Here is a 23,507-nt window from a genome sequence, read left to right on the forward strand (position 1 = left end):
TGTGTGAGGTTTGCAGTTTTTGTCCCCCTAGACTGTACTCTGTCTGCGGACTTCTTTGAACTTTCCCAGTCTACATGACTGTGCACTTGGTGGGGTTGAACTCCAGAAGCCATTTGTTAGACCAGGCTTGCAGCCTGTCCAGATCCCTTTGTAGTCCTGCCTGATCCTCAACCGATTGAGTTTTTCGCATTAGCCTCACATCATCTGCAAACAGTGACACCTCTGAATCTGTCCCTTCCGTCATGTCATTCACATATACCAGAAATAGCACCGGCACTTGGATTGATCCTTGTGGAACCCCGCTCGTTATCAGTTTGTTGTGTTCACTCGTTACCTGAATATGCTAATTTTTTTTTATTCCCGTTGAGATGAGGCAAATATGGTTGTGTTAGGCACGCCCTTAACTGTCCCGTCGCTAGGTTGGTAGTGCATTTAGTTCGTATATCGAGTGTCAGTTGTTCGATCTCCTGCACGAGTGGAAACATAGGGCATGTTTCCTTAAGACACCTGCTGTCCCTGTTCATCCAGCAGTAAAATAGGTACCTGGGTATTAGTCGACTGGTGTGGCTAGCATCCTGGGGACAAAATTAGTAAGTAAGTTTATTCAAGTATACACAAATACAGTTACATAGATCATCATACATAGCAACATATGTGTAGAGAACCTGGGATAACCCAAAAAAAGTCACACAAAGTGACTTATTTCCATTGGGGTCCTTTAACCTAATTTGCCCTAAATGCTATGCATAACAAAGAACTTTCTATATAGCAGTACGTCATTGATGTCACCTATGGTCTGTTTACCTCGTACATGTACTTGTAGAAATCAAGATATTATATAATTAAAGTGTGACTGGTAGTTTGACATTTGAGTTTGGCGGGAGTTGAGGCCCCGCCCCCTTAGTGACGTCACGGGTGTCGTGTCAACAAGTGGAGGCAACAACGTAAACAAAGATCAGCTGCTGACACTCTCCTGTCTGCTGCTGACACCCTGCTGCTGCTGACACCCTGCTGACACCCTACTGGCTGACACTCCTCATGATCTCGCATACATATAGTCCCGTTGAGATATTTCAGGCCACGCTGTTATATTACTGGCCTTGCTGACATATTCCTGAGCGTGCTGACGTATTCCAGGTCCTGCTGACACTCCTGGCCCTCTGCTCGCAGCTATGGCCGCCTTCGCCCTCCTGATGGTTGTTATATCTCCTCTCCTGACCCTCGCCGCCAATCAGATAAAGGGACTAGACGACGCTATATTATTCCTGATGCACTGGCCGGGTGCTGACACCAGCCTCTTGGTGAGTGCTGACACCAGCCTCTTGGTGAGTGCTGACACTAGCCTCTTGGTGAGTAGTGCCCTGGGTGCTGACACCAGCCTCTTGGTGAGTAGTGCCCTGGGTGCTGACACCAGCCTCTTGGTGAGTGGTGCCCTGGGTGCTGACACCAGCCTCTTGGTGAGCAGTGCCCTGGGTGCTGACACTAGCCTCTTGGTGAGTAGTGCCCTGGGTGCTGACACTAGCCTCTTGGTGATTGCTGACATCAACCTCTTGGCGAGTGGTGCCCTAGGTGCTGACACCAGCCTCTTGGCGAGTGGTGCCCTGGGTGCTGACACCAGCCTCTTGGCGAGTGGTGCCCTGGGTGCTGACACCAGCCTCTTGGCGAGTGGTGCCCTGGGTGCTGACACCAGCCTCTTGGCGAGTGGTGCCCTGGGTGCTGACACCAGCCTCTTGGCGAGTGGTGCCCTGGGTGCTGACACCAGCCTCTTGGCGAGTGGTGCCCTGGGTGCTGACACCAGCCTCTTGGCGAGTGGTGCCCTGGGTGCTGACACCAGCCTCTTGGCGAGTGGTGCCCTGGGTGCTGACACCAGCCTCTTGGCAAGTGGTACCCTGGGTGCTGACACCAGCCTCTTGGCGAGTGGTACCCTGGGTGCTGACACCAGCCTCTTGGCGAGTGGTGCCCTGGGTGCTGACACCAGCCTCTTGGCGAGTGGTGCCCTGGGTGCTGACACCAGCCGCTTGGCGAGTGGTGCCCTGGGTGCTGACACCAGCCGCTTGGCGAGTGGTGCCCTGGGTGCTGACACCAGCCTCTTGGCGAGTGGTGCCCTGGGTGCTGACACCAGCCTCTTGGCGAGTGGTGCCCTGGGTACTGACACCAGCCTCTTGGCGAGTGGTGCCCTGGGTGCTGACACCAGCCTCTTGGCGAGTGGTGCCCTGGGTGCTGACACCAGCCTCTTGGTGAGTGCTGACGCCAGCCTCTTGGTGAGTGCTGACGCCAGCCTCTTGGTGAGTGCTGACGCCAGCCTCTTGGTGAGTGCTGACGCCAGCCTCTTGGTGAGTGCTGACGCCAGCCTCTTGGTGAGTGCTGACGCCAGCCTCTTGGTGAGTGCTGACGCCAGCCTCTTGGTGAGTGCTGACGCCAGCCTCTTGGTGAGTGCTGACGCCAGCCTCTTGGTGAGTGCTGACTTGGTTACCACACAAGCATCACTACTGGTCACACCATAAAGTACAGTGGATCCCCGCTTTACGATCACCTCCCAGTGCGACCAATTATGTAAGTGTATTTATGTAAGTGCGTTTGTGTGTGTATGTTTGGGGGTCTGAAATGGACTAATCTAATTCACAATAGTCCTTATGGGAACAAATTCGTTCAGTACTGGCACCTGAACATACTTCTGGAATGAAATAATATCGTAAACCGGGGGTCCACTGTATCTCTAAGATATTTACTTCAGACCTGCATGCAGCAGTGCATTCTGCAGCTCGCACAGTATATACACAGTCAATATTTTTATATCAAGAAAGGCTCTGGATTTACAAAATATATGTACTTGTTAAATTGTTTTAGAGAGTTCTCAAAAGTGCGTCATTTTTCCTGCAGGAATCACCCGACTATGAGAAGCTGGTAATGATGTCCTCCAATAATGAGCAGTACCAGTGTCTTGTTCCCATTAACTACGGTAATAAAGATGTAAGTACTTCCGCTATGATTCAAGAAATCGTAATGACACGATTGCAAATAAACCATACCCCCGGCCGGGATTGAACCCGCGGTCATAGAGTTTTGAGACTCTATGACCGCGGGTTCAATCCCGGCCGGGGGTGTGGTTTTTTCCGCTATGATGCTCCCATTAGCTACATCAGTAAAAATGTGTGTATGTTACTATTGCATTATTCCCATTATCTGTCAATAAAAAGTGTTATATAGGTACAGTATATATTGCAGAAAAAGACACTTGTGTACAGTTCAGCACATTTATTAGAGGAAACATTTTGCCAGTAATGTCTTCTTCAGGACTGAAGTCACTAGTGTTGTCTTCAGGACTGAAGAAGACACTAGTGGTGCAATATTTTCTTTAATAAATGTCCCAAACTGTACATAAATGTCTTTTTTCACATCTTGTCAGTATCACTATACTATTTTTCACAGTATACATGTATATTGTAATGTAAATGTGAAGGTGGAGTTGTTTCCCTGACAGGAGTCGTCTGAGACATACACTGGACCCAGTGCCTTCACTCTGCTCCTGCCACTCTTCAGGAAACAGTTGTGTGTCTTGCGGGTGAGTCGCATCTACTTATCAAATATTACTCAGTGTAACTTGTTAATAAACTTCTGAAAGCAGTTTTGTCAGAGATAGTAAATAATTTTTTATGCCCAGTGCATTAGATACAGTAAAGTGTTTAATGTCATTATCAGACTGCTCGTGTGTGATAATGTGGACAACCTGCCTTAGTGAATGGAGAGGTAATACTTAACATTGCATTGACATTATTTCTGTTATGAGTGTTTTATGTAGATACGCACTTTATTTTGATAAATGAAAACTTGTATCACCATATGTTTCTCTTTTGAGAATTGATTAAAATAAATTAAAAGCCTGTCAAGAATAAACCAAACTACAGATTCACTCTCGATATAGATGTACTACACCACTTGCAGGTACACTGGAACCTTATTTGTCTGCAACATTCACAGTTTATGGCAGTGTTATTAACTAATTTTTGCAAGAGAGCCACTTCGGTTAAACACATTGATTGAGAGAGCCGCAGCTACTGCAAGTTAGCGTAACTCAACTAAATTAAGTAGTACTGAGCTGCTAGTGCAATATAGTAAATGAGAAAAATTAGACATGGTAATATTAGCCTGCATATCTTGTTATTAATAGTGGCTCACAAGCCGTGCAATGAATACCTCTGGTTTATGGCATTAATGTAATAAGAATATATCTTTAAAGAACAATGGATCAAATTGGAATATGGAATCCTGCTAAAGAAGCATTTCTCTACAGCACTATTAAGCAAGACTTAGCATCAGATTACAACCTCTGGAGCACTGTTAAGAATTATCATTAATAAAAGCTAGGGAAGAAATTGCCCTGTTATATTGTTCACTATTGTCATCTGAGGGAGATCTTTAATCCATTTTATGTATACAGTAAAGTACTGTTTAGGTATATGTACATTCATGTTAGTTTATTTTTATTTTTTTTTTATTATCACACTGGCCGATTCCCACCAAGGCAGGGTGGCCCGAAAAAGAAAAACTTTCACCATCATTCACTCCATCACTGTCTTGCCAGAAGGGTGCTTTACACTACAGTTTTTAAACTGCAACATTAACACCCCTCCTTCAGTTAGTTTAATGGAGGTAATTTTTTTTATCAAAATTAGTTTATTTGCTCAATATTCTTTAGAAACTGGCATGTTTAAAGGTGTTTATACAATAATACTATTTGTTTTAAATATAAAACTGTCAATATAAATCTTGTAAATCATGTGTACCAAATTACATAATAAATTACATACTGTATATGTAGTATGTATATGCACATGTACAAAAAATGGGGTGGTAGAAGTAAAATATTCAAATAGCCTTATGGAGAAAGCTTAATATTTTTCTTGAAGCCATTTTATTTACCTTTTCCAGGCTATGGATCCACACACTTGCGCCAGAAATAGAAAAGTTGTAGACTTTACTAATATTTTAGCATTAGGAGGTTGATACCCATCTCATTCTCTTCTGTAATTTTCTTCTGCTTTAAACTTGCTTTTAAATTTTGATTTGAATTCAAGAAGTTTTGAAAATTGAGGAACTATTATCTTTGTGAAGTGAACCTTGCCAAGGCTGCTGAGCGAAGATTTAAGTTTTTGTAATGGGTAAATCTGTAAAAGTTTTCAGAAAATTGTAAGTCACAGTGTGATACAACACAGGAGGCAGCAGTGTAGCACTTGTCAGTGTTCATGCTATAGAACGGTTCTCTATGGAGAATGTGAAGTTGATCAAGTATCATTCTACTGTATTTCTGAAGTCACAAGTTTTCTCCTTGGAAACAAATAAACTCCAAAAGGGTTATTGACTATAAGAACTTCTTTAGAATATCTTCTGTTGTCTGAAGAAACTCTTGGTTATACAATATTGTACTTTTTTTCGTACAGCTGGACTCGTATTGGACATATGAACTGTGCCACGGCCTCCACCTTAAACAGTACAGAGAAGAGCGAGAGGGCAAGACAGCGCGCCTTCACGAGTACACTCTGGGCATGTTCTCGCTAGAGAGTTTTCCTGAGCTGAGTATGTTGACAGTACAATAGTTCTGGTGTTGGTGAACGTATTGTCTATAATTTGACTGTGTTTCAAGGTTAGAAAATTTATAGTTTATAAAGCTCTGAAACTACGGGAAGTTTTGATATTACACATGGTAATGGTGTCGGTATATTGAAGATAACAAGCATTCACTTCTGTAATAGTGGAGCTTGAGACTGGTTGTGCTGAGTGTTTATAAGTACAGTACAGTCATGAAGACTTGAGGCTTAGGTGCTGGTTACTGAAAATGAAGGAGACTGCAGTGATTTTTATCAACACGCTCTTATTGCCTAGCGGCCAACTGGGTGCAGTGTATAAACAGTATACACAAAAATCTTCACCTCAAAATTTCTGCAATCTGCTATTTTAAGACTTCCAACAACTTTTGGGGTTGGGTGCAACCTAGTCATAGAAAAATAAAAATTGTGGCTCGCATGGTGCATCATCTGAAGCATGAATCCAGTATGTACCAAGTTTGGCACCATGATGAGGAGACAACAGTTTGAGTGAGTTTACTCTGATGATTCTCATGAGTAGTGACACTGGTAACAGTGATAAAAGTTGAAGTGAACAAGACTCAAGAATTTTACAGAAATACAGAATTAATTGAGAGTAATGATGAAACCCCAAGCAATGAAATAAGAAGATATAGATTGCCTCTTAACATTGTGCACTAGTAGGTCTGTTAATCCATAATGGAAGGTATTTATAATACTTCATTACATGATAGTGACTGTAATAGTAAAACTGAGGGAAGTGAGGATGAATAACTCTAAACTAGAACATGCAGATTCTGGTGATTGTGGTTCAAAATATTCTAATAGGAAATGTAAGTATGTACAACTTGGCAGGCTGTCCACATTTCACTTTTACCAAAAATGATAGTTCTCTGGGAAAAGCGGATAAAATTAATACTCGTTCAGGAATCCATTTAGTGATGGTGAAAGAGATTAGACAAAAACTTGAAAAGATGCTAATAGCCGTAGCCTTAGCCTTCCACAGCAAGTAGCTGCTGTAATGGTGCATTTCAACCAGTCTTGTAAACATAGTACATTAGTGTAAATTCATAAATATTATGAAAAACAAAATTTAACAAATTAAATAAGAAAATTAGTGCAAAAACTATTTAGTGTTGTGCCATTATTTTACTATCAGGAACGACTAAGCATCAATTAGTCAAAGTTCAACACACCATAGAAAGGCAAGTATTCATTATTTCTAAAGCAAGAAAACTTCACAACACAGATGTTAGATCATGTCTGTATACAGTTGACGAGGCAGAAAATGGTTAAGTAATTTTTTATTTACAGTGGAAAAACATGATGCAGAAAACCTCCGCTCCAACATTCCAACCACAAAGATAGAAGGCCTGAACATGCCATACTTCATGGTGAACTATACTAGTGGCACCATCTGTGACCTGACAGGAAGGCCTCGCCTCAGCCATGTTTTGTTTGTGTGTTATGAGGAGGGACACCATGAAATCTACAGCATAAAGGAGACTTACACATGTGAATATGAAATAATTGTGCTGTCACCATACCTCTGTCAGCACCCATCATACAGGTCTGCTATTTTCTCATTAATAGTGTGGAATAAGATAGTACTGTAGTATTGTACCATTGGTAAATATTTAGTGTGTTATTAGGTCACAGTAGTACAGTACAGATACGACACTGATTTACTGACAATGGATTCTCTGCCACGTCTTTTAGTCTGGAGAAAATTAACTGTAGCTAGTGATTAGCTCTGCAGCTTTAGTAAAATTCTAAAATTGACCATTTTAGGAGTGGTAGTACTGCAACATTCTTTGCAAGTACAGTAATAAATAATATGAAAAAGCAGAATTCTACAATATAAGGAATATTGGATATCAGGCATTTATAAATTTTGAAATTTGAAACACTGATATTGTAACACTAATATTGTAATGTATACTATATATATAAGTTTCTTATAAAATTGGTACTAATGTAATTAATGAATTGAAATAGTATTACTGTAACTGTTAAAATAAATAGTAATGCTTTGTAGTTACAGTAATGATGATTTTACAAAAGGAGGAAAGTTTGTTAGTAAAGTACATACAGTAGTGTACTAGCAGCAGAGAGGTAAATATCACTTGACACTTGGAGTAGAGGCTAATAACTGTGATAACCAGAGTCACTCATAAGATGGATGAATTTATATTTTTTTTAATTTTTTTTGCTTTTTTGCTGATAGACCTCAAGATTTGCCACAAACTAGCCTCCACTGTGTGCCCATGAATGACAGCCCAAAAAGACCACGTAATCTTCTCCGGATCGAAGCAGAAAGCCTGAAGTTGCGTTCTGATGGGGCTGTGGTAAGTGTTATCATTGTATACAAGTGACTGAACCCTATACATGTCTTTTTTCATTTACATATTTATGTATGATAAAGTTTAATTGATAAATTATGCAAAATAAGTCTAGAATTAGCACTTTTTCACTGATACGAAGAATTTCATGGTTTCTCTTAGGCTTTGAAAAATGCCAGCATCACTACTTTTGCACTTTGGGGCCATTATTAAGCAATATTAAGGGTTATTTTTGGGTCACAGTAAACCATGGGTAACTGAAACAGCAGATACCAAATCTGTGGATACAGAGGGTCTACTGTATACATATTAAAAATGAGTGACATATTTGTAAAGTCACTCTGACTTGTATAGGGATAGACATTGTAGCATTTTAGTTTGGACACTCTTAATTACTGTGAAGAATGCCATCTAATGTAGGCACTGTAAAATAACATTTGGTGAAAGTGACATTACTGTAGTTAAGTTTGCTAATAAGAAATTTTAACATTGGAAATGTCTTTTTGGTGTGCTTATTCAAATTGTTTTTTTTACAGTACTGTAAATGCATTACATATTCACCTTGTACTATATCAAAATTGCTACATAATATTCTTGTGAAGCTTCTTATATGAGCAGTGTTTTTGATGACTCTTAAGCTAACAAATATTTAAATGAGTTATGTTAATTGTATCAGCAATTCGCTTGTATAATGTTGATGTGAATTTTAAGCAAACAGTCAAGGAAGCCAAGCATGGCATATGCCCAGGCTGAGCTTGATTGTTGATTAGGTTTCTGAGATCGTTACTAAGTAGAGTTGTATGTATTTGCTCTGAAGATCATTAAATTGCATATCAATTATAATACTGTTTTGTTTCCTCTATTATTTACACCACATATTTACATTACATATTTATTTTAATACTACAGAAAATATTAGCATGGATCATTGTTTTAGCTTGCTGGAGACACATCAAGTGGTTCAGTCAAACTGGAAGTTGTTGAGGGCGCTGATACTCCCTCAGGTACCTCTACTACCTCTGAGCCTCGGCCCAAATTATCGCTCTTCCCGCCCCAGCCGGCCGTTGATCGTAAACTTGTAGAAGATTTTCTCAGTGGAGAATATTGCCTCCATGGTGTGAGTGTAATTTTCTGTTAATTACTGAATAATTCTTTCTTTTTATCATTTTTTAATGTACTGGCCATTTCCCACCGAGGCAGGATGACAAGACAAAGAAACACTTTCACCATCATTAACTCTTGCCAGAGGTGAGAAGATACGACATTTCAGATGTCCCTCCAAACGGTAAATATCCCGAACCCCTCCTTTAGAGTGTAGGCACTGTACTTCCCACCTCCATTCTAATCAGAAACTAAGTACCATCTATTCCAAGGCACTGTATGACTTGTGCAGGTTTAGTGCTGTCCCATAATACTGTAATAATAATAATAATAATAATAATAATAATAATCATCCTTTTTATTTTTACCATTCTATATTTATCAGTAAATAGAATTAGTGTTGGATATTGTTACTATGGTGAGCAGCACCCTTTTGTCTGCAACAAATAAACTTGCAATTTTTTTTGCAGAATGCAAAATTTCAACTTTAAATTTTGTTTTGTCTGCATGTAAAAGAAGGAAATTAAAAGTGAACATAGGAAAGAGCAAGGCAATGAGAGAAAAAAAATAGGTAATGAAAGATTAGAGTGAGATTAATTAAGTTGAGAGTGTAAAAATTTTAGGGGAATAAGCCTGTTGAATATACTTGGTAAGGTCTATGGCCTGGTGGCAGAAGCTCTCACTTCACACATTGAGGACCCGGGTCCAATTCCCAGTGAAGGGGTGGGAACATTGGATGTGTTTCCTTACACTGGTTGTCTATGTTCACCCATCAGTAAAATAGGTTCCTGGGTGTTAGTCGACTGGTGTGGGTCGCATCCTGGGACAAAACTGACCCAATTTGCCCAAAATGCTCTGCATAACAAGCAGCTTTCTATATAGTACATCACTGATGTAAGCTAGGCCTGTATACCATGTACTTGTAGAAATATAGATATTATTATTATTATAAAGAATTAACAGCAAGTTGGAGAGCAGGATCGCAGATGAACAAGGAGGATTTAGGAAGGGTAGGGGTGTGTACATGAAGTGTTTACAGTGAAGTATATAGACAAACAGTATTTAGATAAGGGTAAAGAGATTTTAGTTGCATATATGGAGTTGGAAGAGGCATATGGTAGGGTGGATAGGGTAGCAATGTGGCTGATGTTGCAAGTGTATGGATTAGGGGGTAGGTTATGAGGACAGCAAGGCACAGGTTAGAGTATGTTGGAGGGAGATTATTTCCCAGTAAAAGTAGGCCTTGGACAAGGATGCATGATGTCACCATGGTTATTCAATATATTTATAGATGGTGTTGTTAGAGAAGTGAATGCTCGAATAATAACTTTTTGCTGATGACACTGTGCTTTTTGGGAGATTCTAAAAAGAAGTTGCAGAGGCTGGTGGACAAGTTTGGAAGGGTATGTAACAGAAGGAAATTAAAAGTGAACATAGGAAAGAGCAAGGTGATGAGGATAAAAAATCTAGGTAATGAAAGATTAGATATCAGATTGGAGGGAGAGGGTATGGAGGAAGTGAATCTATTCAGATAATTGGGAGTAATCTTGTCAGCAGATAGGTCTGTGAAAGACGAAGTGAATCATAGGATTGATGAGTGGAAAAAGGTGAGTGGTACACTCAGGAGTCATTGGAGACAAAGAATGTTATCCATGGAAGGAAAGGGGGGGAAGAATGTACGAGAGTGTAGTGGTACCAATGCTCTTATATCAGTGTGAAGCATGGGTGATGAATGTTGCAACAAGGAGGCTGGAGGCAGTGGTGATGTTGTCTAAGGGTAATGTGTGGTGTGAATATTATGCAGAGAATGGTGTGGGGCTTCTAAAAGTATTATCTAAAGGGGTGAGAAAAGGTTGAGGTGGTTCAGACATTTAGAAAAGATGGAATGAAATATAACTTGGAGGGTGTACAGTATAAATCTGTAGTGGAAAGAAGGTAGGGTAGGGGTCAGCCTAGGAAAGATTAGAGGGAGGGGGTAAAGGAGGTTTTGTGTGGAAGGGGCTTGGACTTCCAGGAAGCGTGCTTGATAATGTTAGGTAGGAGCGAGTGACTGCAAATAATTTTTATGACGATGTGCTGTTGGAGTATGAGGAATGTAACATTTATGAAGGAATTCGGATAAACTGGTTAGCTGAACTTAGAGTCCTAGAGGTGGGAAGTACAGTGGGAAGGAGAGATGTTGATATGTTGCAGTGTCTCTGGCAAGACAGTGATGAAGTGAGTGATGGTGAAAGTGTTTCTTCTTTTTGGGTCACCCTGCTTTGGTGGGAGAAGGTTGGTGTATTTAAAAAAAAAATTGTTTAGCATGCTAACTGCATGATTTTTAGACATGGTATGTTAGATGTCCTAAGTAGTAGGTTGGTAGACTGCAACTGCCCAGGGAGATACTACTACCATCCTACCAAGTGAGTGTAAAATGAAAGCCTGTAATTGTTTTACATGATGCTAGGCTTACTGGTGTCTTTTTTTCTGTCTCATCAAGCAGCATTAATACAATATCATACGTCTGGGCAAACTCTAAATAGTTCACATTGTTGCCTAACATCCTTGGTGAAAGTTTCAGTACAATACAGTATGTATATGCTATTAAATATTTGGTAAAAACAAAATAAAACTGGAAAATTGGAGTTAAATAAATTTAAAGGTGTGTGTGTGTGTGTGTGTGTGTGTGTGTGTGTGGAGGGGGGAGGGCAGCATGTTAAAAAAATAAAATAGCATATGATAACTTGATCATACATGACCATTAATCATTACTTTTTCATCTGACTTATACCAGGGCTCCGGATGGTGGAAGTACGAATTTTGTTATGGGCGCAAGGTTGAACAGTACCATGAGGACCGGGAAGGATACAAGATCATCATCCTCTTGGGCGCTTTTAACTTAGAAGAGCACAGAAAGTGGGTGGAAAAGGTAAATAGGTGTTTTGGATAGCTAGTTTGAACCCAATACAAATGGCATTGGTAGAATAAAAGTTAGCATCCATCCTGGGCCAGGGTTGACAGTTCTGTATTTGTATATTTAACCCGTAAACGGTCCAAATGTATATATACGTTTTTTCAACATTTGAAAGTATGTAAAAAAAGTAGATCTTCTTTTTGTTTTTTTATATTTGAAAATGTGTAAAAAACTTTGATCTACTTTTTTTTTTTTTTTGTTATACGTATTTGAAAATGTGTAAAAAAAAAAAGTAGATCTACTTTTGTAGCACTACACATGTGAACGTAGATCTGCTTGGACCATTTATGGGTTAAGGACGACAACAGCCTGAGGTATCACTGTCAAGGGTCACTCTGCTGTTTACTTCCTGTCAAGTGAAGCACTTGTTCAGGTTCTTCATTTAATGAAGGAATAAATTTGTACAGTAATATACAGCACTATTAAAGCAGATTTAGAATCCAACAGTGTTGGAGGATGGATGTTCTGTACTAATATTATAACATCATAATCTTGGGTAATGTAACACTCGCAAGAAAGAAGAAAGATTTTGGCATTGGAAAACCAGTGAGAACATTCTGAGTGAAATACAGTGGACCCCCGCTTTACGATCAGCTCCCAATGCGACCAATTATGTAAGTGTATTTATGTAAGTGCGTTTGTACATGTATGTTTGGGGGTCTGAAATGGACTAATCTACTTCACAATATTCCTTATGGGAACAAATTCGTTCAGTACTGGCACCTGAACATACTTCTGGAATGAAATAATATCGTAAACCGGGGGTCCACTGTACTAGGGTTATTTTTCTGTGTAATGTTTACTTGTGCTCACCCGTACACATAATGTTCACCAGGAAAATACTGAGAATAATGCAGGCTATTCACAGAGGAAAGTAAACACACAGTTGTATCATATGAATTTGGGTTTGTAATGGTCATATTTGTTATGAGATATAAAATTTTAAGTGTTGTGTGTGCAATATACAACATGGTCTTTCCTGTGTTGATAGCCAGGAATTGCATCTGACATTTCTTAAACTGAGAGTCAAACTAATAACTTGATCACTGCAAATGTTTTCCTAAAATAGACCTAATCATCATCATGGATGGTTTGTATAGTGTGCATGTAATAATGACTACCTGCAGTACTGTACTGTGTGAAAATAAGTCCTCTAAGTTTTGTAATGTTGTCTTTCCATAATATTAGATGGGTGGGGGTATTGCAGTTTAGAAGGTCAATTGAATTGTAATATCTGTATACTTCTGGAAAGTCAGCTAGAGAATGAGTGATGGTTAATGTCCTTCTTCGTTTGGATGCCCTGCCTTGGTGAGAAACTACCATTTTAAGAGTACCTTGTCAGCTAAAGGATAGAGGAGGAACTTGGGTACTTTCAATTAATATAAACTTTTAGCGTGATCATTTGACTTTCAACACATCAATGTGTGGTGTGAATATAATGCAGAGAATTTGTAGTTTGGAAGTTAGGAGGAGGTGCGGGATTACCAAAACTGTTGTCCAGAGGGCTGAGGAAGGGTTGTTGAGGTGGTTCGGACATGTAGAGAGAATGGAGCGAAACAGAATGACTTCAAGAGTGTATCAGTCTGTAGTGGAAGGAAGGTGGGGTAGGGGTCGGCCTAGGAAAGGTTGGAGGGAGGGGGTAAAGGAGGTTTTGTGTGCGAGGGGCTTGGACTTCCAGCAGGCATGCATGAGCGTGTTTGATAGGAGTGAATGGAGACAAATGGTTTTTAATACTTGACGTGCTGTTGGAGTGTGAGCAAAGTAACATTTATGAAGGGATTCAGGGAAACCGGCAGGCCGGACTTGAGTCCTGGAGATGGGAAGTACAGTGCCTGCACTCTGAAGGAGGGGTGTTAATGTTGCAGTTTAGAAACTGTAGTGTAAAGCACCCTTCTGGCAAGACAGTGATGGAGTGAATGATGGTGAAAGTTTTTGTTTTTCGGGCCACCCTGCCTTGGTGGGAATCGGCCAGTGTGATAATAAAAAAAATAAAAAATAAATATCTTTCCTTGTATTCTGACACAAACTTAAAGTAGCAATATCCGTGATGTGTCAGGATATATTTTTAAATTGCTTTTTATACATAAAAAATTTAACATTTGGATAAATTGCAACACATTACATACAATAGAAAGACTTTTTTTTTTTTTTTCAGAATCCTGAAAAGTCATACAAGCCTGGCAAGCGGCACGTATCACACTTATACTCTGGTGGCACCATGTGTGACTTGACTGGCAAGCCAAGGCAGGTTGAAGTCAAGCTTAAGTGCAAAGAATCAAACAGGTGAGTCACATTTGTGACAAAGTAATACTTGAATACAATTAATTATTTGACTTGATTTCTATAGTGACAAGATGCCCTAAATAGTTTGCAGAGAGATATTCCCCTTACATAAGTATTTAATATAATTTTATTATCTCAGTATTTCTCTTTATATAAAGTATTTTAAGAGAGGACTATTGATTTGGTTTTATTTACCATATTCACTAACTTGTATGTATATTTTATCACTCATAGTTCACCATGGAATGGGAGGTAAGTAGATAATCTTTGCCACTTTTTAAGATGTTTGATAGGACGTTTACAACAAGTTGTCTTGTGAGGTTTTTAGTTTAATATCTTTATTATGTAGTCAAAAGATTAGAGGCACTACATGAACAGCAAATGATTTGTAAAACATAATCAGACTTGGTCCTAGGTAGTAAGTTGGTAGACAGCAACCGCCCAGGGAGGTACTACCGTCTTGCCAAGCGAGTGTAAAACGAAGGCCTATACACTGTTTTACATGATGGTAAAACAATTATAGACTTTGAGAGCCCCTTGTAAGTCCGAGGTGCCAGTAAATGAGTACGTCACTAAGTGAGGAGAGGCTGCATGGACATTTTCATTAATCCATCTATATTTTTTTTCAAAATTATATAAGAAACACATTACATATCATACAAACATCATACATACACTCACATTACAACAAATTGACATAACTATGAGATGTGGTAGCCAGGCGGCTTGTAGGATCGATTTTAAGAATCATGTTTACTCTAGTCCAACACCAGAGAAACGTGTACACTATAGTATTACTGGTTTAACTGTAGAAAAATATTACTTTCGTTTGCATGAGAATGGGAGTGTTGCTGTTATTTATTCTACTGCACCATCAAGACAAACTTGTACACAATATAAGGGGCTTGTATTTTGGGGGGAAAACCTTCACAAAAGCATGCATAATGTGAAATGAATGTGTGTGAACAGAAAGTAGACAGGTCTTAATACACACTCATCTGCTCGCCCTCAGTTTACACTGTTTACATCCTCTGCATCTCTCTCATTCTCTCTTGTTTACGATAATAGTAATAATAATAATAGCGATAAAAAAGGGGAAACATAAGCCTCTTCAAATACCAAGTTAAAAGTGATTAAACTCGGTGAACAAGGTATGTCAGTGGCAATAAGCATAACCATAATAATAGCTCTTGGGTGTTTTAACTGTCATATATTACACTATTGTAGACAATTTCATTAATTCATCTGACATTTTTTCAGTTATGTAATAAATACGCTACATATCATATGCACAAAATATATACAGTGGACCCCCGAGTTTCGTGATTAATCCGTTCCAGAGAGCCTGCAGAAAGTCGAAATTCACAAAACTCGAAACCATTTTCCCCATAAGAAATAATGGAAATAAAATTAATCCGTTCCCGACACCCAAAAATATTAAAATAATTTTTTTTTTCAAATTAAATGAAGATTTACATACTGAAATCAATGAGAAATCAAGTACATACATACATAAAAAAATAATAATAACATTACACTTACCTTTACTGAAGACTTCTGGGTGGATGGAAGACGGGAGGAGGGTATAGGAGGAAGGTGTACACTATTGTTTGGAAGGAGAATCTCCTTCCATTAGGACTTCAGGTATGAAGTCCTTATCTGGGGTTACTTTCCTTCTTCTTTTAATGCCACTGGGAACAACTCAAGAGTCACTGGACCCCTGTCCAGAGAGGTCTGTTTCTGGCATTTCTTTAAGATTTCCCTGAAGTGGGACACAACATTGTCATTGTACATGTTGCAGATATGGCCTGTTTCAGCTTGGTCAGGGTGATACTTTTCAATAAAACTTTGCAATTCATTCCACTTTGAACACATGTACTTAATCACTGAAGAAGACACCTCCTTCACTTTTTTTTCCTCCTCCTCTGAAGCAAGTTCCTCAGCTGTGGTCTGATGCTGTTCAAGTTGAAGCTCTTGCAGTTCGTCAGTGGTTAGCTCTTCCCTGTGGTCCTCCACCAACTCTTCCACATCCCCATCACTCACCTCCAACCCCTTGGACTTGCCCAATGCCACAACACCTTCCACAACAGGCAGAGGGTCGGCAGGGTCAGGGTCAGGGTCTGTCTCAAACCCTTCAAAATTCCTCTGGATCGTGTTCCTCGCTTTCTTTACCAAAAGGCTTGCACTAGCTTTCCTTGGGCCCATGGTGGCTTATTTAGCAGTTGCAATCACAAAAAACAATGGATTATTACGTATGTACCCGCAGGGTGATGGTCACGTGTAGGAAAACAATGGCACACTGAGCATGAATGGCGTGGGAGATTGGCTTTGTGTGTGCGGCAATGGGCGGATGGGTACCGAACAGTCGCCGAATCACGAGTCTAATCACGAAACTCGAGGCCAAATTGTGCCGAAAAAACTTGCCGAAACTCGGATTTCACGAAACTCGATGCCGCCGAAACTCGAGGGTCCACTGTATAGTCATAGTAAAACAAATGAACATAATTGTGAGGTGTGGTAGCCGGGCAGGCTGCCACACCTGACTTCCTACAATAAATACTACTTGCCTCTCACCTTACATTAAGACTACAAATATTTTAAGTAATGAGTGTACTGTATATGCATTTTACATTTCTGCTTTACAGTGGTAGCCTGGAACCTAACCCACCATATACGTGGGGCCCTCCTGTATATATGTAGTGTTAGAGTACTAATACATTATTTTATTAATGTCTGGATGCATTAGTTCTTGTTATTTTATAAGATAATATATATTCTCAGTCCTAGTTCTGTGACACTGTACCTGCTGGAACCCCAGACTTGCGAATATACATTAGGTGTGGAGACCTCACTTATCTGCCCGCTGCTCCAACATGCTGATGAGCTGGGACTCTTCACTCTGGCCACAGGGTTAGAAGACTCTCAGGTAACTGCTCACACACTAGTTCTTACAAGTTGTCATATATACATTTAACTCTGTATATATAATGAACTTATTAAATTGTCAGGTTATAGTCATTGAATTACTTTAAAGTATCCCACAAAGAAGAGCCAAGTCTTCAGATGGTTATCTAATATTTATCTCCAATTTCTGGATTAGTGGCAAGTTGTTCCTTTCATGGTATATTGATTTTTATTCTTTAATCACAATTATAAATTTATGAAGCACTTGTTAAAATGTATAAATAAGCCTAAAAATTCATATAAATGTGATCAGGGGAATTGCTGGATTGATTACATTTTCTTGCCCACTTAATAACAGGTTATTGTAATACTTTACTGTTTACTGATAATCAAATATTTTATATATGAAACAAAATAGTTAATATGCAGTAATTAAATATTAGATGTGAAGAAATAAAACTACTCGTACGAGCTTTGACATTTCTTTATTGACCCCTAAACTGTCCAAATGTAGATCTACATTCACGTGCGTAGCACTCCGACCTTGATTTTCCCCATTTGAAAGAATGTAAAAAAAAAAGTAGATCTATGTTCGGAGCCCCCCTGCACATGGACGTAGATCTACGTTTGGACAGTTTGAGAGTTAACTCTTTACCATGAGATTTTTATATGTGACAGTAGTAAATATATATTTTTTTATATACTACATTGGTCATTAACTACCAATTTAATTAAGGTGAGGCAAAGAGGGAAATATTCTCCACATTTATTCCATAGGTGTTGTGCCAGTAGTACATACACTTCACAGTTCAGTGACCCTCCAACCTGAAACATTCCTAGAATTCAGGCATTACATGTCCAACTTCCAGGACACAAGTCTGGCTAAACAAATTGACTGACTCCTTCATAAATGTTACCTTGTTTACACTTCAGCAGCATGTCAAGTCCCATAACCTATTAGCCTCCAGTCACAATTATCTTGTCTGCACACACGCAACAGCTGGATGTTCTAACCCCTACCACACAAAACCTCTTTTACCCCCCCCCCCCTTTGTCCCTCCTCCCTCCAGCCATTATGAGCCCACCCCCCTACCTATGTTGGCAGATTCTTCAGCATTCCAGATTTATACATACTCTTGGCTTGGTCAGCTTTTCCTTTTCCATCCTGTTATTCCCCTGTATAAAATAATATTTTTGAAACTTACTTTTACAGTATTATGTGTTTCAGGACACTGTTAGCTCTCCTTCCCTGAACGAGGACACAGACCAGCAGCATGAACACACTAAGCAGTTTGCACCGCACAAAGGAGTGATTCATAAAGTGGATGATGAAGATTACGAGTATGACGACAAAGATGATGAGGAATAATACCAGAAGGCAAAATAGTGTGCTACTCTTACAAGCAAGAGAACCTTTACAACTTGGCTTGCACAAGGAAATTTCTGAATATTTTTTCTTGGTGTGATTGGTAGAGAGGGCAAGAATATTTAGTTGTTAAAATTTAAGGTAGAGGATATACTTCTGACCTAATGCACAGGGAATGTGTCAGACCAGTTCCTAAGACTGGATAACAGGGACCATTATAATGTAACAAAAAGGATGATTTTCGTGATAATCTTGAGCTTAATTGATTGTTCACAACAGTGGACAAGTATGTACACAAAATACCACATTTTGAAAATGTATCATTATGAGAGTGCTTATGTAGCCAAACTGCATGTCTTACCTGGTGTTCCATACAAAGGAAGCTACGAGAGGTGAATACTGTCTACACAACTTTCCTCTTGATACAGTATCAACAATGGCTTATTACAAATATAGTTGCCAACACACACATTGCAGAAGATTAATTAATAATGGATGTTTGTCAGAGTGTAAAGGGGCTGGTCAAGAAATAAAAACTTTTACTTAAAAATATATAGTGATGTATCATCCATGTAACAGAAATATAACTTAAGCTTCAAATACATGTAATTGGCTGCTAATACAGAGAGCTTATTGGTTGAGCAACTTAGAAAACTTGTGTGACTATCCCATAAACTCAGACACACAAGTATGTAGAGTAGGTTATGTGTAAATATCATTTAAGTGAACATGGTTAAGCATCAGAACCACCACTACAACTACCACCATAACCATTTAGCAATTACCAGTATAATCACAGACATTGCCATACAATAATCACTCATACAGACCTCTGTAGGTTTGGCACTGAGTAAGTTATCTTGGTGCTGCTTCATCTGGCTGCAAATACAACTTTTTAACCTTTACTTAGCATCAATAGATGAGAAGTTAATACTTCTTACTTAAAGGTGTATGAAAATCTCCAAGGGTTGTTCAGTATGAAAGTAAATGAAAAGTGAGGATATATTTATAATGACGCTTAGCTAATGGGGCATAGCCCCGCTATTACTGCTAGGCTGCCACATCTCACCTCCAAAGATTTTACTGTGTCTTTGTAAAACATAATACAGCTTGAGTGGACACTGCAAATTACATGAATAGCTCAGTCGAGTGTATTTCCACATTTCCCAACCCACAAAGAACACATCTTGCTAGGGGAGAGACTTGTCACTTCAATGATGTGGTATAGTGGTTAGCTGAGTCTCTTATTAATGTACAGTACGTACACCTCCCTACTTTTTTTCTAGCAGGGAGAAGCAGGATTCAGGGCTACATAAGCACTCATTTGGTTTGCTGAGGATTGTTTATTTTTTTTGAAGAGCAGTACTAAACACGTAGGGGTCATACAGCACCTGGAGAATACAAGGCTGTTAGGTTTGATCTGAGGAAAGGAATATGTCTAATTCCTGGGATCAATAGCCCCTCACAAGCATCAAAGAACCTCTCTTGAGGGTTGTGCTGCAGTGTAACAGTGAGTAACCTAGACTGTTTCAAATGTACTGTATCATGAGGTTTTATTCCTTTAAGGTATTACACTAGTATGACATGTGGATATCGTTTATGGTCTCTCAGTACCTATGCTCATCTCGACTACATTACATGCTTGGGTATGTTAGGTGTGAGGTGTTCTATACTACTGACCGAGTGGCTGAAAATTGCTGCATTTGACTTGTTGTTTCCGACACTTGTGCTCACTATGGGTGTGTAGTTCTGAGCTCAATGCTGGCCTGGTGCTTGTCTTGGGTGTTTTTTCTCAGCATGATACTGTTCATAAAGCAAATATTGCATTTTCTTGTATTATCTGATATACACTAATGTATAAGGTACAGTATACCCAAATGGTGCTTTAAGTATGTCTTTTATAATATACAGCACAGTTTAATTTGTTGATATAAATTCTGTACAATACTCAAAATTCCAAATGCAACACAGCTGCTATCTAATAAGTGAAAAATATTAATATTTATTTATAGTACATTCACAAAAAAGTGTTAAACCTATCACAAAACTGTACATTGTATATGGTGAGAAGCATAATATACTGTGTAAATGTAAATTACTGTATTTAAACTGGAATAATATACTGCACATTATAATTTGAAGAAAACTCATTTGCTAATACTTTGTGTGGTACAATAAACCTGCCTTTTGACTATGATTATTCTCTTACACAGTTGAACCACTTTATATAATGTACTGTAGTTCATTGAAAAAGGATTATAAATTTTCCTGTTTTCAGCTTAAATATTTTTAAGTATATTACTGTACTAGATATATAAAAATAATGGTTTGTTTGATGTTTCAACGTAAAATTTTTATGGGTAATTAATTTTGAGGGGAAAACTTTTCTTTGACGTAGTTGAAGAGTTAAGAGGAGGAGGAGGAGGAGGAGGAGGAGGAGGAGGAGTTCCTACACTTGTGATTGTGCATCTTTGAGCATTAAGGCAGCTCCTGCACTCTTTACCTTGTTTCTTATTTTATCTAAATATGGGTCTAAGGCATTTGGACCATCAGCTGAATGCCAGGACATACAGATATTGGAAAAAGTACAGTAGGTCCCAGACTTAGGATGTTCCAATTTATAATGTTTCTACACTTATAATAATGGTATTTTTCACCCAATTACAGCACTAATGAATGCTGATCTGCAGTTACAATCATTGCAGTATTCAAATAAATTATTTTGAGTTTACCAAATGAACTTGTACTGTGTGTATATTTATTTTCTGCATATACATATAGACTTCACATTTGTTTGGTAGGGATTGGACTAGCTCTGTAGATCAAACATTTAAATTTTTCTTAAGGCAGAATTATAAATATTTTTTCTTGTTTAGTTTTTACCAAAGGAGTTCATACTGTACTGTGAATAGGAAAGTGAGACAGGGAGGGAGGCAGTCCAATTGCTTCCTACTCCTACATGATGCCTCATTTTTACCACACCACACATTTAACTAGCAATAAGGAAGTGCTGAGCATATGTAAAAAGTATTGTTAAATACAATGCAAAAGAGGACGAGAGTGAATAGGAGAGTAGGAAAGAGAGGAAGACAATCCCACTGCTGACTGTACTGTATAAATGCAAATATTATTCCCAAAACTGTCAGTTTTGGGAATTACATATTTGTAAACTTTTTTTTTATTGGAAAGCCCTTTGTTCTGCAAATTATTATTATTATAATCATTTAAAGTGCTAAATTTGTTCTGCAAAGTATCATGGTCAGACAAAATAGCACTTCAAATTACTAAATATTAGTACAGATATGGAGGTAATTAATAAATGGGAGGTGGATCGGTGGCTCTCCTTGGTTTAATTTTTAACAGTCGTACTGAAGAGGGGTTATTGAGGTGGTTTGGCCATTTAGAGAGAATGGATCAAAGTAGAATGACTTGGAGAGCATATAAATCTGTAGGGGAAGGAAGGAGGGGTAGGGATTGTCCTCAGAAAGGTTGGAGGGAGGGGTAAAGGAGGTTTTGTGGGCAAGGGGCCTGGACTTCTAGCAAGCGTGTGAGCGTATTAGATAGTGATTGGAGACAAATAGTATTTGGGACCTGACGAGCTGTTTAGTGAAGGGATTCAGGGAAACCAGTTATTTTTATATAACCAGACTTGAGTACTGAAAATGGGAAGTACAATGCCTGCACTTTAAAGGAGGGGTTGGGATATTAGCAGTTTGAAGGGATATGTTGTATATCTTTATACGTATATACTTCTAAACTGTTGTGTTCTGGGCACCTCTGCAAAAACAGTGATTATGTACGAGTGAGGTGAAAGAGTTGAATGATGATGAAAGTATTTTGTTTTTGGGGATTTTCTCTCTTTTTGGGTCACCCTGCCTCGGTGGGAGATGGCCAACTTGTTGAAAAAAAAAAAAATCATGTAAGAATGAATGACCTGTATGGGTCATACTTCAATTAGGAATGGGAGGTGTAATCAAACTTGATCCAGGGATGGAACAGGTAGCTATGGTTTCTTGGATCAGGACCCCATTTTTAAGGTTATGCTACACAGATCATTATTTTATTAATGAACAGTGCTAAACAAAAAAGGGCTGTTTCGAGCTACACAGGAAGAGTGAGCAAAAATGGTAGTGGAACAGCAGCAGCAGTAGTGAGCAGTGAAACTAATACTGTATGTTGAATATTGAGTGGTAGATATTGCACACATCTCTGCTGTCTGTTCCATATTTGGGGTGGATTTTTGCCTCTTTTTAAAAGGTGTATTTCTGCAATTCATCTTTATTTTTGGTATCAACTTTGGTATTACACATTGTATTATTCGCATTTGTGAGTATCCTGTATGTGAATTAGGATGCACAGTAGCAATAAATTGTGCAAATAATTAGTGTTAAAACTTGCTGTGATGTTATTGTATGGGGGTATTAGGGTTTTGGTAACGTACTGTAGGTGACCTCAGTCAAGTTGGATCAGCTAAAAACAAAATTTTTGAATACAGTGGACCCCCAGTTTACGATATTATTTCATTCCAGAAGTATGTTCATGTGCCAGTACTGACCGAATTTGTTCCCATAAGGAATATTGTGAATTAGATTAGTCCATTTCAGACCCCCAATTATTATTATTATAATCAAGGGGAAGCGCTAAACCCGGAGGATTATACAGCGCCTGGGGGGGGATGTGGAAGGCATTCAGGCTTAATTCGGGGAACTGGAGCACAGATCCAATTCCCTAAATCAAGAGCCCCTCACCAACATCAAGGAACCTTCCTTGAGGGGTTCAGACCCCCAAACATACACATACAAATGCACTTACATAAATACACTTACATAATTGGTCGCATTGGGAGCTGATTGTAAACCGGGGGTCCACTGTATTCATGGTTCCTCTGTTTTCTGTTCCCTTTATAATATTAATATTACACTTTTGTTTAGCTTATTATATATGCAAAAATGTTAATGAATTTTTGAAGAGGA

General features: G+C 38.9%; 1 protein-coding gene across 2 annotated transcripts; it reads left to right on the top strand.

Annotated features, from left to right (window-relative positions):
* The first annotated feature begins 920 nt into the window (after positions 1-920).
* On the top strand, positions 921-23,507 carry LOC128704166 (endoplasmic reticulum lectin 1-like). Of its 2 annotated transcripts, XM_070099265.1 has the most exons (11): positions 921-1,301; positions 2,881-2,970; positions 3,482-3,562; positions 5,439-5,574; positions 6,897-7,152; positions 7,810-7,930; positions 8,862-9,041; positions 11,802-11,936; positions 14,137-14,264; positions 17,046-17,190; positions 18,397-23,507. In XM_070099265.1, exons 1-11 carry the CDS (start codon positions 1,173-1,175, stop codon positions 18,535-18,537), a joined length of 1,542 nt encoding a protein of 513 aa, XP_069955366.1. In that variant the 5' UTR covers positions 921-1,172; the 3' UTR covers positions 18,538-23,507. The 2 variants fall into 2 exon arrangements, with proteins under 2 accessions (XP_069955366.1, XP_069955367.1); XM_070099266.1 differs by lacking the exons at positions 17,046-17,190; positions 18,397-23,507 and adding an exon at positions 14,499-14,535.

The sequence above is a fragment of the Cherax quadricarinatus genome, chromosome 66 (assembly GCF_038502225.1).
Source record: "Cherax quadricarinatus isolate ZL_2023a chromosome 66, ASM3850222v1, whole genome shotgun sequence".
NCBI classification, from domain to species: Eukaryota; Metazoa; Arthropoda; class Malacostraca; order Decapoda; family Parastacidae; genus Cherax; species Cherax quadricarinatus.

Bases quoted from the DNA above. Each gene is read 5' to 3' on its own strand.
- LOC128704166 (XM_070099265.1), top strand. From the start codon at position 1,173: ATGGCCGCCTTCGCCCTCCTGATGGTTGTTATATCTCCTCTCCTGACC. The intron at 1,302-2,880 runs GTGAGTGCTGAC...TTTTTCCTGCAG, and splicing joins GTGCTGACACCAGCCTCTTG to GAATCACCCGACTATGAGAA. The intron at 14,265-17,045 runs GTGAGTCACATT...ATATATTCTCAG, and splicing joins AAGTGCAAAGAATCAAACAG to TCCTAGTTCTGTGACACTGT.